Here is a 16,751-nt window from a genome sequence, read left to right on the forward strand (position 1 = left end):
CTGATTGCTCTGCCCTGTCCCAAAGGGGCCAGAGCCTCTAACCTGCTTGTTGCTCTCCCCTGCTCCAAAGGGCCAGAGCACCTACACTGTTTGTTCGCCGTCAGCCCTACCCAAGGGCTCGGACTGCAGACTACATTCGCTCAGCCCCTGCGACCACGAGCTGAGCCCCGGCCAAGGCCGCTACAGTGCCCCTTCCCCATCTCTCAAACACCAAGTATTTAAGTGGGTCCCATCTGGTGTTCAGGACTTCCAACATACAACCAATAACTTGGAGGTAGACCCAAGTAGGCCCACCTTTGGGACTCAACTCATTTCTGAATGTCTCTACCTCTCCTGCATGGGAGGCAACAGTTATCAAGGGAGGACCTTAGTCTGAAGATTTCAGGTTTCCCATTTTTCCCCATAGCAAAAAGACCACCAGTGAAATCCTGGGTGTCACCTACCTTTGAAAGCTGGTCCCTTTTAGCCTTATCCACAATGGAGGAAGAGGCTTTTGAAAAGCCCAGGGAAATCTAAATAGGAGGGTTGGGCTTCCAGGAGAACCAGGTGACTAGCTCATTCTCGCATCCCAACCCAATGGCAAGGCAACAGACCTCAAGGGTGGAAGCCCCTTTACCATGCATGCATGAACCTTCATGTTCTTCCCATGCACTGTGTACTCCCCTTCCAGGCTACTCAAGATTGTCCCTTCCCTGCAGTCAACAGGGGAGTATTCTTCCACCTTTCATTATGATTAGGAGACTCAACCTTTTTGGATGTGGAGGAGAGGAAAGAGCCAGGAAAAAAAAGTGACAGAGGCATAGATAATGGTATAGAAAAATTCATGAATGCATGGTATGGAGCTAAAGGGGTGCTGTAATATAGAAAATATTAAACACTGTCCAAAAGAAAAGTTGAGTATCACTGATCTACAATATATAGTAGCTAAGTACATGAAGATCTACAGTGAATCAAGAACTCATGAGTTTATTAGTAAAAACAATGTTAAGATACTTCCAGTACTCCAAGATTACAACCTTGATTTCCCAGTGTAAGGAAAAATAATGAAAAGCTTAGTTAATATTCAGGGGCTAGTGTGTTTTTTTTTTTTTTGTTTGTTTTTTTTTGCACAGTATAGGCTGATACAGCTCCTTGGTTAAATTGACAAGAAGCAAGACATTTCTGGAATTTTAATTGTTTACAATTCTTCCCCCAGAGATATCCTATACATATTCTGCTTCTATATACATTTTTCTTAACCACCTTCTTCCCCTTGTATAAGAAATTTTATAGTACTTTAAGTTTTTTATAGCAGATTCTTCCTTTAGTGGTAAATACAATTTCTGCTATAGTCTCAGTAGCTAATAACTCTCAGTTCTGAGAAATCTATGTGAATCCTTCTCAGCGAGTTAGACTACTTTTTGTTTATTTGGTCCTTCATAAAGGTAAAATTGTAGACAGTTGTACTATGGTTTAAAAATAAATACACAGAATGACATGAAAAAGAAAATACAAACATCTATGAACCGGTCTTTATGGATATGTCTACACAGTAAAGAGAAACCTGTGGCTAGACCATGCCAGCTGACTTTGGCTTGGGCTTGTCAGGCTGTTTCACTGCTGTGTAGACTTCCAAGCTTGGGCTGGAGCCCAAGCCCTGGGACCCTCCCACCCTGCAGGGTCCTAAAGCTTGGGCTCTGCCCAAGCTCAGAAGTCTACACTGCCATGAAACAGACCAGCATCCTGTGAGCCCAAGTTGGCCAGCTATGAGTTTTTCTTTGCTGCATAGGCATACCCTATGTTTATTATAGTCACTAATTCTATATGTTGAAGCCTTGAGACTGATAGAAATAACTTCTCTGTGTAAGTTGCATTGTGCAGTGCTTTAAAAATATCAGATCTTATCTTGTAATTCAGACTAATGATACAAGATTCCTTTGCAAAACCAAGACACTGATACAAACTAATTGCTGATGTGATAAAACATAAGGATAGAGAACTGTAGATTAGGAAAGCTAAAATCACTCATATATACATACTATAACTGACAATTGGTTTGTATTTTCAACATGTTTAGAGATTGTTACTGCAGTTTATGAAAATGCTCTGCTACCAAGCAATTAAATAAGCATAAAAAACAAGTTCACAAGGTCATTTAAAAGACTGTAGAGTTCTGCCGTCAGAGTTATGCAAAAAGGACAGACTGCTTACGTATATGCAGAAAATAATGAATCTGTCAATGTCCTGAACATTTTCTGGGTCAACATCTTCCAAGATTATCATTTAACTCTCCCTTCCCTCATATCTTCCAAGACTTATGTCGGGTTTTCCAACTGATAACTGGCTTACAACTTTACTTGCATTGCTTTGTGCGCTAGACACAAGATTTATATTTTAAAAATAATCATTTGGCTTAGCCACCTTACTATATGAAACCAAGTGTTTAACAGTAAAGTATTTCAATAAATTTATACTAAATTTTAGCAGCAAAGTGTTCCATAATAAAAATGAAGTTTAACTTTTGCAAAGCAACTCTTGCAGGAGTCATTGAATTTCAAGAACTACAAACAATGGAAATTCAAGGCTACTTATATTTTAGGGAATACCAGATATAAAACAAAGTATTTGACCACTATAGGAAGGAAGTCTTCTTCCTGGTAACTTTTCAAAAAGTTATTTCTATTGGGATTCCATCCCCTTCCCTCTTCCTCCTCTGTGCCTTATTGATTTTAAGAAGGTTTCACAGGTCTGATTAATGATGTGACCTATCAATGATTGATTCAATGATTACTTAATGCACATAGTATATATAGGTGTAACTCGATTTTCACTTACTTATTGAAAACATTGAACACAGATGTTGAATACTTCCCCACTATACATTTTCAAATGCAATAGTTATAGAAAAGAGAAGCAATAGCAAAAAACCTGAAAAATTAAGTATCAATGTAAATATAATATCTGGAGCACAAAAGATAGGATTCCCAAACCAAAAGGTTTATTGTAGTCCAAAGCCAAGTCTCTCTTTTGTTAAGCTCTCCATGTTTGTATTTTTAAAAAAAAACTTTGGCCCCGATCCTGTAAAAATATTTATATTAATTAAATACGACCTTAATTGCTACAGAAGAGGCATTTATTTATATCTTACTTCGTCCTTTTGCATTTGATGATTTTCTTTGTATTTTAAAAGAAGCTGAAGTGAACATGGTCGTTCTTATAACGACTTCACTGTTAGCATCTTTTCAGACCAAATTTACTTGTTAGCATAACAGCACCACTCATTCTGTCACCACAGTTTTGAAGCTATATTTATCAGAAACCTAAAAACTAACTTATATGTGACATAATTTTGCTAATGTGTTTTTTGGAATGATAGCGAGGATAATGTTAAAAGTTGAGAAATGTATGAAGTCACTGAAATAAATGTTAACTTCCTTTAAAATACTGTTAAGTGAAGAAACTTCTAACAAAGAGATTCATAATTTTCATTTTTAAAATATATATTTAAGTGTCTGATGGCATTAACTTCCAGTCACTATTAACCTGGAAGAAACTGAAGCTGAATTAGAGAGAAAAAAAAAATCTCAATTCACCGATTTCCAGCCCCATCTAATTTGCACCTACTTGCTTTGTGACTAGTATTTTCCTGACCATTACTAGGAAATTGTACACATTATGTCACATTGGCTTCTAAACCACAAGTGATTATTTTCACTTAGATGTCACAATCTTCAGGAATGTGAAGTCTCAGTGAAGTGCCTCAACCACATCCACTGAAGTAAATGCCTTCTTTATCTTCTAAATGGGATGTCAAAGGAATTACAACTGGCAGCTATTCCACACATTCCATAAATAATTTTCAGAACAGTTAAGCTGATATTTTGACATGAGATGCCAGACGTGATTGTTTGCAGCTTATTGTTCATGCATTCATACTGAAGTGTTTGGAATACAACAGATCTGTTTTAAAGGGGCTAACACTGGCAAAACAAGAAGCTACAAAACATGTAATTTTGGCATTTTAGCAAGTTCTTTAACAGCTGTAAAGATAAAAAACATGTCAGTCTTTTAATGCTTGTTTTAAAGAGGACAAATTATCTTTCAGACATTAAAATGTGAACAATCTCTCCCATAGCTACTTATCCTGCACTTAGGACAGAAGAATCCCATCCACTGCTACAGACTAGATGCCTAGCCATTTGGTCCCAGTTCTGCAGAAAAGGACCTAGGGATTACAGTGGATGAGAAGCTGGATATGAGTTAACAGTGTGCCCTTCTTGCCAAGAAGGCTAATGGCATTTAGGGCTGTTGCTAGCAATTGAGGGATGTGATCATTCCCCTCTATTCGACATTGATGAGGCTTCATCTGGAGTAGTGTGTTGAATTTTGGGTCCCACACTACAAAAAGGATATGGAAAAATTGGAGAGTCTAGCAGAGGGCGACAAATGATTAGGGGGGTTGAGCACATAACTTATGAAGAAAGGCTGAGGGAACTAGGATTGTTTAGTCTGTAGAAAAGAAGAATGAGGGGAGATATGATAGCCGCTTTCAACTACCGGAAAGGGGGTTCCAAAGAGGATGGAGCTTGGCTGTTCTCAGTGGTGGCGGATGACAGAACAAGGAGTAATGGTCTCAAGTTGCAGTGGGGGAGGTTTAGGTTGGATATTAGGAAAAACTTTTTTTACTAGGAGGGTGGTGAAGCACTGGAATGGGTTACCCAGGAAGTGTTGGAATCTCCTTCCTTGGAGGTTTTCAAGTTCAGGCTTGACAAAACCCTGGCTGGGATGATTTAATTAGGCATTGGTCCTGCTTTGAGAAGAGGGTTGGACCAGATGACCTCCTGAGGTCCCTTCCAACCCTGATAGCTACGATTCTGTCACTTGCTTGGTGTTTTTTTTTCCCCAAGGAATTTCCGATCTGAAAGGAGGAAAGATTGTAACAGCGTAGCTGATACAGGACTTGAACAGGAATACAAAGAGGGTATTGTAACTAATTTAAACCAACAAGGGTTTAATGAAAAATAAATCTGGTCAAACTAACTTGGTATCTTTTTCGATGAATTTACAAGTTTGGGTATATTTAGACTTCTGTAAGGTATCTGATTTGGTACCGCACATTGAGTAAAAACTAGAATGATATAAAATTAACATGGCAAACATTCAATACATTGAAAACTGGCAGGTCTCAAAATATAATTGTACATGGGAAAGGATCAACGAGTGGGTGTGTTTCCAGGTCTGTTCCGCAAAGATAGGTTTTTGGACCTACGCTATTTAACATTTTTATCAATGACCTTGGAAGAAAACAATCACTGATAAAGCTGGCAAATGACACCAAAAAATGGGGTAATGGTAAATAATGAAAAGGACAGGTTATTGACTCAGAGTAATCTAGACTGCTTGGTAAACTAGGCACAAGCAAACATTATGCCTTTGAATAGGTTAAATGTAAATATACACATCTACAGACAAAGAATGCAGGCCACACTTCCCTGGTTGGGGGACTATCCTGAGAAGCACTGACTCTGAAAAATATTTGGGGGTCAGAGTGGATAATCAGCAGAACATGAACTCCTAATTTATTTCTGTGGGCAAAGGAGCTAATGCAATCCTGGGATGTATAAATATGGGAATCTCGAACAGGAGTAAAGAGGCTATTTTATATCTATATTTGGCACTGGTATGACCGTTGCAGGAATACTGTGGCCAGTTCTGGTAACCACGATTCAAAAAAGATGTTGATAAATTGGAAGAGAGTTCACAAAGAGCCACGAGAATGACTAAAGAATCAGAATACATGCCTTACAGCAAGATTCAGAGCTCAGTCTATTTATCTTAATAAAGAGAAGGTTAAGGTGCGATTTGATTGCAGTCTTAAGTAGCTACCTAGGGAACAAGTATTTCATAACGGGCTCTTCAGTGTAGCAGAGAAAGCTGTATGATCCAATGGCCAGAAGCTGAAGCTAGACAAATTCAAACTGGAAAAAAGGTGTAAAGTTTTAACAGTTTGTAATTTAAATTAACCACTGGAATAATTTACCAAGGCTCTTGGTGGATTCTCCATCCCTGACAATTTTTAAATCAATATTAGATGTTTTTCTAAAAGATATGCTCTAGGCATTATTTTTGATGAATTCAATGGGCCTGTGTTATACAGGAGGTCAGACTAGATCATCACGGTGGTTTGTTCTGACCTTGGAATCTATGAGGCAATGAACTGGGCTCTATTGCAGAGTGTCTGACACTCTGGGAAAGAGAACCTACGTGCCTCAGTTTCCCCATCTGTATAATGGGGAAACTACTCTGACACCTCACAGCAGTATTCTGAAGCTAAATTAAAGTTTGTAAAACACTTTGAGATCCTTGCACAGAAGGCTTATTATTTAAATGAAAAGCATTATGGAATAAAATAATGATCCCATTATTTTTACAGGAGGAAATGCACTTCTCTGAAACAAACTTACAGTGAATTTTGCCCTTTCTTCCATCACCTCATAACCCAGAATGGTAGGTGTAGAAGGTCGATCTTCCCAGCTCCCAGAGTCTGTATTTTGCTCAACATCTTCCATAGGCTGAGTACAGTATTCAATAGATGTGTCCACACCTGTAAATTTAGTCCTAACAAGTGGGCTACTACATATAGATGATGTGGAGCCAATCTGTTCAGGCACACTCATCTTTTTAAAATTACCAATGGTAGAGTCCTCCAGCTGCCCTTTTGAAGAATTTGAATTTGTTGAGATGCTCCCAAAGGAAGAACTTCTTTGGTTTCTGTTTGCTGTAAAGTTGGAAGAGGAACTTCCTAGAGGAATAGGAACAGGAACGTAGGGAGTTGCCATTCTTCATTAGAAAACTTCAGCAAATCTACACTTTGTGGTCCAACAATTTAAGATTCATTCTCTTCTTTTCAAGGATACAATATCTGGAAACAAAACAAAAAAAACTTTGAAATGACTATCTTTCCTAATATTTCTACAATGAATATAATATTAAAATACTGTATTTGGAGGAGTCCACAGTTACATTAAGATAGCAGTTAAAACACCATTACATGGAATTTGCAATCATGTTAAGTGCCCCCTCAAAAGTTAATCTTTAATTTTTAAAAGGCACATTGTCAGAGAGGTCCCCTACCTCTCAGAGCCATTAGAACCTGAATGGATAGTTAAGGTAACGACCTGCATCCTATCACACAAACCCAAAGAAAAGGATTGTATTTAAATACTGTTGCATCATAAATGATGCATAATGGAAGCCAAGCCTCCCCAAACCTCACACCGCCAAGAAGGGAGAACAGTGGCGCATTTGGGACGCTCGGAAAAATCTCCCCCAGCCATGGCTGGAGGAACTCTCACTCCCTGCTGTGTCCCTGGGGCCCTGGAAGGGGAATAGAGTTTTTCCAGTATCAGGGTTGCAGTAAGGGTGAGGGAGAAGAAGCAGTGGGGGCCTTGGAGGGAAGAGGTGGAGTGGGGGCAGAACTGCAGGGGAAGAGGAAGAATGGGATGGGGCCTTGGACACACAGAAGGGGCAGAATAGGAGAGAGGCTCTGGGCTTCAGCTATAGTCGAGAGCTCTGCCAGTCCCAGCTGAGAACTTGACCCCGGCTGAGCTCAAGTCCCCCACTAACTCTTGGCCCTGACCTAGCTCTCAGCACGGTGGGGCGGGGGGAGAATCAAAAAAGAGAATCGAAAAGAGCTCCAGCATGGACTGTACGGGAGATACTTGATCTAATGTCTGTATGGGGAGAGGATTCCGTGCTAGCAGAACTACTTTCCAAAAAACGGAATGCCAAAACATTTGAAAAAGTCTCCAAAGGCATGATGCAGAGAGGACACACGAGGGACTCACTATAGTGCCACGTGAAAGTTAAGAAGCTCAGGCAAGCCTCCAAGAAAACCAAAGAAGAAAACAGACGGTCTGGTGCAGAGCCGCAGACATGCCACTTCTACGCTGAGCTGCATGCAATTCTAGGGGGGGCCGCCACCACTACCCCACCCCTGACCGTGGATTCTGAGGAGGGGGTACTCTCAGCCATGCTTGAGGATTTTGCGGACGGGCAAGATGATGATGATGACGACAACGACGATGAGCTTGTGGAGAGCACACAGCACACCGTTCTCCCCAACAGCTAGGAACTTTTTCTCAGCTTGACTGAAGTAGTCTCCCAACCCTCCCAAGGCGATATCCCGGACCATGAAGCCATAGAAGGCACCTCTGGTGAGTGTACCTTCGTAAATATTATACATGGTTTAAAAGCAACGTATTTTAATGATTAATTTGCCGTGAGGACTTAGGATGCATTCGCAGCCAGTACAGCTACTGGAAAAGTCTGTTGACGTCCCTGGAGGATTTCCGCTTCATACCCGGACACATCTCCATGAAGGTCTCCTGGAGGTACTCCGAAAGCCTTTGCAGAATGTTTCTGGGCAGGGCAGCCTTATTCCATCCTCCATTGTAGGACACTTATACGCCATGCTAGTAGCAAGTAATCTGGTATCACTGCATGACAAAGCATGGCAGTGTATGGTCCCAGTGTTTGCTGGCATTCAAGCAACATCCGTTCTTTATCTTGCTATGTTATCCTCAGGAGAGTGATATTGTTCATGGTAACCTGGTTGAAATACAGGAATTTAATTAAGGGGACAGAGGTGGCCGGTCCTATGGGGCTGTTTGTCCGTGGCTGAAAAGAAATCCTCCCCGTAGTTAGCCAAGCCGGGAGGGGGGGGGGAATGGCGCTGAGCTGTTTGCGTTTGGCTAGCAGGGATCTTCCCTGATACCAGCCTTGCAGTAGGGGAATGGGTAAAGTGATCATCCAGAGAATTGGATGCGGGGGGGGGGGCCACGGCGGGTGGTTAGTTTGGTTTCTGCTGCTGAGAAATTGGATGCGGGGGGGCCACGGCGGGTGGTTAGTTTGGTTTCTGCTGCTACACCTTAACACAAAAACTGCAGCACTCAACGGGCTTTGCTTGGTATGGGAAAGGAGGGTCCTGCTTTTATGAAGGTTGCAGAAGCCAAAAGAATGGCATACCATGGCTGCATGCAAGCTGAATTCTGTTGCCTGGCCCTGTGCCTGTGATCTCTAACACCAAAGCCGCAGGCACTCAATATTAAGATGCAAAATGCGAACTTGTACTGAAATCACATATGCTATGTAATGTGATTAGTGTTGTTCACCAGGAAATAGTACACACATTGTTCTGTAAAATGTATCTTTTTAAATACTTCTCTCCCTTTTTTCCCCTCCCGCAGCTGCAAATTTTTCAAGCCTTTGGGACGCAGGAGGGAGGCTATCTCAGATAAGGAGGTGAAAAAAACGCACACGAGATGAAACGTTCTCTGAAATCATGCAATCGACCGGCAGTGAAAGAGCTCATTTGAATGAATGGAAGGACACAGTATCACAGTACAGGAAAGCAGCCAACGAACGTGAGGACAGGAGGGACGCTCGAGATAAGAGGTGGCAGCAGGAAGATCAGAGGAGCCAGGATGCAACGCTGCAGCTATTGCGGGATCAAATGGACATGCTCCGGCATCTGGTGGAGCTTGAGGAACGCCAGCAGGATCACAGAGTGCTGCTGCAGCCCCTGCATAATGGCCCTTCTGCCTCCCCACATTCCATAGCCTCCTCACCCAGACACCCAAGAACGCAGAGGGGAGAGGCTCCATGCACCCTGCCACTCCACCCCAGTGGACAGCCCAAGCAAAAGGCTGTAATTCAACAAGTTTTGAAGTGGTCTTTTCCTTCCTTCTCTCCTCCCCTCCTCCCACACCCCACCCGGGCTACCTTGTCAGTTCTCTCCCTAGTTTTGTAATCAATTAATAAAGAATACATGGATTTTAAATGATAGTGACTTTATTTCCTTTGAAAGCAAGCAGTGATCGAAGGGGGGAGGGGAGGGGGGTTAGTTTACAGGGAAGTGGAGTGAACCAAGAAGGGGGCAGGTTTTCATCAAGGAGAAACAAAGAGAACTCTCACACCGTAGCCTGGCCAATCATGAAACTGATTTTCAAAGCTTCTCTGATGCGCAGCGCTTCCTGGTATGCTCCTCTAACTGCCCTGGTGTCTGGCTGCACATGAGCAGCAGCCAGGCAATTTGCCTCAACCTCCCACCCCACCATAAATGTCTCCCCCTTACTCTCACAGAGATTGTGGAGCACACAGCAAGCAGCATAACAATGGAAATATTGTTGCATCCAATGAAGTGGGTATTCACCCACGAAAGTTCATGCTCCAATATGTCTGTTAGTCTATAATGTGCCACAGGACTCTCTGCTGCTTTTAATGGGAATATTGGTTTGGCTGAGATCTGAGCAAGTCAGTAAAATGCATCAGCGACCCTTTAAACATCCAAATGCACATTCTACCACAATTCTGCCCTTGCTCTGCCTATAGTTCAATTGCTCCTTACTACTGTCCAGGCTTCCTGTGTATGGCTCAATGACCCATGGCATTAAGGGGTAGGCTGGGTCCCCAAGGATAACTACAGGCATTTCAACATCCCCAATGGTTATTTTCTGGTCTGGGAAGTAAATCTCTTCCTGCAGCTGTTTAAACAGATTAGTGTTCCTGAAGACACAAGCTTTATGAACCCTTCCCGGCCATCTCATGTTAATGTTGGTGAAACGTCCCTTCTGATCCACCAGTGCTTACAGCTCCATTGAAAAGTACCACTTGTGGTTTATGTACTGGCTGCCCTGGTGCTCCGGTGCCAAGATAGGGATATGGGTTCCATCTATCGCCCCCCACAGTTAGGGAACCCCATTGTAGTAAAGCCATCCACTATGACCTGCACATGTCCCAGAGTCACTATCTTTGGTAGCAGAAGCTCAGTGATTGCTTTGGCTACTTGGATCACAGCAGCCCTCACAGTAGATTTTGCCCACTCCAAATTGATTCCCGACTGACCGGTAGCTGTCTGGCGTTGCAAGCTTCCACAGGGCTATCGCCACTCACTTCTCAACTGTAAGGGCTGCTCTCATCTTGGTGTCTTTGCGCTTCAGGGCAAAAGTTCCATGAAAGTGGCCCTATGCATACAAAAGTTTCGCAGCCACTGGGAATCGTCCCACACCTGCAACACTGTGCGGTCCCACCAATTTGTGCTGGTTTCCCAGGCCCAGAATCAACGTTCCATGGCATAAACCTGCCCCATTAGCACCATGATGTCCAAAGCACCGGGGACCCTGGTTTGAAAGAATTACGTGTCCATGTCCTCATCACTCGTCGCCACGCTGCTGCCACCTCCTCCTCAGCTGGTTTTGCATGTTCTGTTCAGCATAAACTGCATGATAATGCGCGAGGTGTTTACAATGTTCATGGCTGCTGCATTGAGCTAAGTGGGCTCCATGCTTGCCATGGTATGGTGTCCACACAGGTAACCCAGGAAAAAAGGCATGAAAGAGGGGTCTGTCATTGTTTTCACAGAGGGAGGGAAGGTGGGGGAGAGGGCCTGATGACATGTACCCAGAACCACCCACGACAGTGTTTTTTGCCCCATCAGGCATTGGGATCTCAACCCAGAATTCCAACGGGCAGGGGAGACTGCAATGCTCTGGAAGTCAATGTTAGCCTCAGTACTATGGACGCACACCGCCGAATTAATGTGCTTAGCATGCACTCGACTTTATACAATCTGTTTCGAAAAATCGATTTCTGTAAAATCGGAGTAATCCTGTAGTGTAGACATACCCCAAGTCTGACATTAGTACCAGGCAAACTGGTTGAAACTACAGTAAAGAACAAAATTGTCAGACAAATAGATGAACATAATTTGTTGGGGAAGAGTCAATATGGTTTTTATAAAGGGAACTCATACCTCACCAATCTACTAGAATTCTTTGAGGAGTCAACAAACATGTGGACAGGGGGACCCAGTGGATACAGTGTACTTAGATTTTCAGAAAGCCTTTGACAAGGTCCCTCACCAAAGGCTCTTAAGCAAAGTAAGCTGCCATGGGATGAAAGGGAAGGTCCTCTCATTGACTGATAACTGGTTAAAAAGATAGGAAACAGAGTAGGAATGAATGGTCAGTTTTCACAATGGAGAGAGAAAAATAGTGGTGTCCACAGGGGTCTGTACTGGGACCAGTACTATTCAACATATTCAAATGATCTCAAAAAAAGGGGTAAACAGTGAGGTGGCAAAATTTGTAGATGATACAAAACTACTCAAGATAGTTAAGTCTATAGTTAAGATAGATAGTCAAAGCAGGCAGTGAAAAGCTACAAAGGGATGTCACAAAACTAGGTGACTGGGCAACAAAATGGCAGATGAAATTCAGTGCTGATAAATGCAAAGTAATGCACATTGGAAAACATAATCCTAAGTATACATACAAAGTGATGGGGTTTAAATTAGTTGTTACCACTCAAGAGAGATCTTGGAGTCACGTGGATAGTTCTCTGAAAACATCCACTCAGTGTGTGGTGGCAGTCAAAAAAGTGAACAGAATGTTCGGAATCATTAAGAAAGGGATAGATAAGACAGAAAATATCATATTGTCTCTATATAAATCCATTGTACACCCACATCTTGAATACTGAGTGCAGATGTGGTCACCCCATCTCAAAAAAGATATATTGGAATTGGAAAAGGTTCAGAAAAGCGTGACAAAAATGACCAAGAGTACGGAACAACTTCTGTATGAGGAGAGATTAATAAGATTGGGACTTTTCAGCTTGCAAAAGAGATGACTAAGGGGGAATATAATAGAAGTCTATAAAATCATGACTGGTGTGGAGAAAACAAACAAGGAAGTGTAATGTACTCCTTCTCATAACAGAAGAACTAGGGGTCCCCAAATGAAATTAATAGGCAGCAGGTTTAGAACAAACAAAAGGAAGTATTTCTTCACACAATGCCCAGTTAACCTGTGGAACTTTTTGCCAGAGGATGCTGTGAAGGCCAAGACTACAACAGGGTTCAAAAAAGAAGTAGATACATTAATGGAGAACAGATCCATCAATGGCTGTTAGCCAAGATGGGCAGGGATGCTGTCCCTAAGCCTCTGTTTGCCAGAAGCTGGGAATGGATGACAGGGAATGGATCACTTGATGATTACCTGTTCTGTTCATTCCCTCTGGGGCACCTGACATTGTCCACTGTTGGAAGGCAGGATACTGGGCTAGATGGACCTTTGTTCTGACCCAGTATGGCCGTTCTTATGTTCTTCACTCCTTCAGGCGCCCTGACTTTAAAGACACATATAATGTGAAGAACACACTACTTCATAGTTGTAGATCATGTTACGCAGTTTTAAATTTTCAACAACAAAAACATTTTGATCTGTCATGATTTGCTAATGGCAGAGTTAAAAAATATAATAATAAACTAGAATCTTTGTATGGAAGCCAAATCATCAGCAAAAGAAAACAATGCAAAAGTGACAGCCCAAAATCTCAGCTGAACTTAAAGTAATTGCTCCTACACATTTAGTTGGATTGACACAACAATGAAAAGGAAGAAGACAAAACAGACAAAAAATTGTTTTGCTTAAAAGTATTTTGACAGATAAGAGGCTCACACTGATGCTCTGAGGATGACCGGTTAAGGATCATTTAAAATGAGCTACTCATCTAATATATTGAAGTTTAATACTACTCTCATATTTCATTACAATAAAGCAGCGGAATCATTACACCTCAGCTACTTCACGGATGCATACAGCAAAACATTCAGCACACTCTTTCTAACGCCACAACAAAGTAAACAACTTTTCTCCATCTTATCCAGAGAGACCTGGATTTTCCCTGTTTTTCAGAAGAGATCTGTTCCTCTCCCAAAGCTCTGTTTGGGATAGTTCAACCCTAACAACAAAGCAAGAATTAAACAGAAAGAAAAGAGTAGTCACCCTTGAAGTTGTTGTCTGAAAATAATTAACTGCTAAACAAACATCATCAAAGAACTGGATTCCAGAATCTCTGCATCATCACATGCTTCAAAACAAAGATGAGAATCGCTCCTGCCTCCATGTTTACAACACCCAACTCTTCTCTCCTGGAAGTAAACCATCTAAACTCAACACACCATAAAGAAAGAATTTGTCTGTATTTAAATGTGTTGAATACTGCTAACAGTTTAAAATCAGCATGTTTTTCACTAAAGCCAGACACAAAAAAGTTAAAAACAACAAAAACTTAAAATCATATATTGTAAACAAAATTTTATTTAGAACTTTAGATTGAATTAAAAAAATAATTTACTTGTTACTATTTATGCTCTGTTTAATTTTAGTGCTTCTCTGTTTGGACAATAAAGTCAGTTTTGTTTTAGTCAATTTCACTTCTAGACTTCTGGTTTCAAACACTTGATTTTTGTTAAAATTTAGGAACATCTCCATTGGTCTTAGGTTCTATAAAAGCTTGTTTTTACGAAAAAAAATAAATTTTGGACTAAATTTAAATGGATACTGTCCATTTAGCCATTTATTAGTTTACTGAGATATTGCTCAGAGACTCAGTGAAGCTCAGGCCAGTTGTGCAAAGTGTTGGAAAAAACATACAGGAGCTTATTAATCAACAAGACAAAGGCATCAGCAATAAAAAAAAAGTGTGCTCACATAGGCTACCTATGTCCATGTCTTAATGGTTCTGAATAATTTACATTTTTAAAACTAAATAACAATCACCACTAGCCCTTTATCCAGTCATCAGTTGACATCTGCTTATTAGTTTGTATTACTTACAAACTGTTATTTACCACACTTTTGGAATGTGTTCTATCAAGCAAATGAACATTTGGCACCCTGAAACAACTCAGATTCTATTACACCATCAGAGTGTAACTGCTCTTTTTTAACATAACATTTTCCAAATCTAGATAAACAGGTATATCAGATGCATCTAATTATACAGCACAAGAAGATGCACGGAAAACTTCCCTCTGGAACCTGATAATTTGGACGTTTTTTTCTTACACAATTTACACCATATAGGCCAGAGCTTTTCAACTGTTTTTCCATTTGCAGACTCCTAAACAATTTCAAGTGGAGATGCAGACCCCTTTGGAAATCTTGGGCATAGCCTGGGGACTCCTAGGGGTCCACAAACTACAGGCTGAAAATGCTGGTACAGGCAATTTGAGTATTTTATAATGCATATAAAACTTCTATGAATAAGAAACAGTATCTCGCATTTACAGTATCTGCACTATCTTCAGATTTAGGCCTTCATACCTGGTGTATGTTGTTGGAACAGTTTTTTCTAAGCTATTAAGTGAAACCTCAGTGGGAGCAGAATGAGGCTTCAGCGGCAGGCCCCTTGAACCAGACCGCAGGTTCTTTACCTATTATACAGGTCCACAAGCGATTCCTACTTCCAAAAAACTTGAACACCAGCCCGCTACAGAGCAGGTCGATATACCAGCCCAGACGCAAAATATACTCACCCACCTGACGATGAAATATAGGATTTGTTTCATTCGCTCATCACTAACATGTAGCCACCTCTGGAGGGGAGACGGGCCAGGCAGCGTGGGCAGAGCAACCGCCCAGCGCGGCAGTGGAGCGGGCGCGCTTGCCGAGCCCCCGGGGCGAGCCCTGCTAGGCTCGGAGCACCGCGCGCCATGGCTGCGGCGGGGGCTACCCTCACCCCAGCGCTCGAGGGCCCTACGGGTGAGAGGGGGCAAGGGCTGCCCGCGACCGGGGTCTCAGTGACCAGCCGGCCCGGCAGGGGGTCACGGTACCGCGACCCTCCCCCCTCGGCGCGGGGCTGCCCACGTTCCACCGCCCACGGGCCGCTAATACCCCGCCCCTCGGGGGGCTCAGCTCCCTCCCTGCGCACAGACTCCGCCCCCCGCCCACCCGCGTGCCCCAAGGGCCGCGGGGACCCCGGCGCCTCCTCACCTGCTCCCCGTCGCGCTCCCTCGCTCAGCTGCCGCTGCCGCCGCCGCCGCCACACCAGCTGCCCCTCCCCCTCCTCGCGCACGGGAGGCGGGGCTAGGCCCAGGTTCGCGAGGGAAGGGGCGGGGTAACGGTCAGTACCTGTGGGGTTCGGCCGTACAGCGGGTACTGGGGCTGGCGGGCTTATGCCCGCCCCCCGACTGTTTGCAGCGAGTTTGAAAAGCATTAAGACTACAAGTCCCAGCAGGCATTGGGGCCACAAATAGACGGCTGCTCCCGGCAGGCACCGCGGCAAAAACTGCAGCCCATGCTGGGACCTGCAGACTCTACTCACGGCATTGCGTGTTCGGGCACGTATGCCCCATGCGTCGCATTGTATGCTGGGATTTGTAGTCTGATGGGTTGCTACGAGTGCTGTTTGCTATGCAGACTGTATTGCTGATGCTTGTGCTATCTTGAAACAGAATCTGACTTCCAGTGTGTACCAGCACAGCCAGGTGAAGCAGCAGGCAGCGCAGTCAATAGACAGATTGCCATAGGTGTCATAAACAGACAGTAAAGGGTTAAGAAGTTCACCTGACCAGAGGAACTAATAAATGGACAAAATGTTTCAAGAGGAAGGAGGGAAATTCTTCTTTTGTTTAGTCCATTAAGTTCTGTGCTGGAGTAAAAAAGATAAAAATATCACCCAAGGTAGTGAGTATTAAAGAAGAAATTAATTAGCTTATGTTTATTTCCTTTTGTAACTTTGTCTTTTTGCATTAGAGGGATAATCAAATTGAGATTTTTTTGTGTGTGTGTAACTAAAGTTTTGCCCAGGGGAGCATCCTCTGTGTTTTGAATCTGTTGTCTGTGAGAGTAGCTTGTATGCTAATCTTTCAGAGGTATTTCTTGTACACCTTTTCCTTAATTAAAAGCCTTCTTTTTAAGAACCTG

At 42.7% G+C, this 16,751-nt stretch overlaps 1 protein-coding gene across 2 annotated transcripts in view; it reads right to left on the minus strand.

The window, feature by feature from the left end:
- Nucleotides 1-16,101, minus strand: part of SNX16 (sorting nexin 16) — a 53,321-nt gene extending 37,220 nt beyond the window's left edge. The window contains exons 1-2 of one of the 2 annotated variants that reach the window (XM_032787161.2): nt 15,819-16,101; nt 6,444-6,901 (exon numbers count right to left, since the gene is read on the minus strand). In XM_032787161.2, the coding sequence (XP_032643052.1) occupies nt 6,444-6,818 (375 nt within the window). In that variant the 5' untranslated portion in view covers nt 6,819-6,901; nt 15,819-16,101. Of the gene's footprint in view, nt 1-6,443; nt 6,902-15,365; nt 15,388-15,818 lie in introns of those variants that run through there. The other variant, XM_032787162.1, reaches the window with a different exon arrangement.
- Nucleotides 16,102-16,751: the final 650 nt, after the last annotated feature.

This window comes from Chelonoidis abingdonii, chromosome 2 (genome assembly GCF_003597395.2).
Source record: "Chelonoidis abingdonii isolate Lonesome George chromosome 2, CheloAbing_2.0, whole genome shotgun sequence".
Lineage (NCBI taxonomy): Eukaryota > Metazoa > Chordata > Testudines > Testudinidae > Chelonoidis > Chelonoidis abingdonii.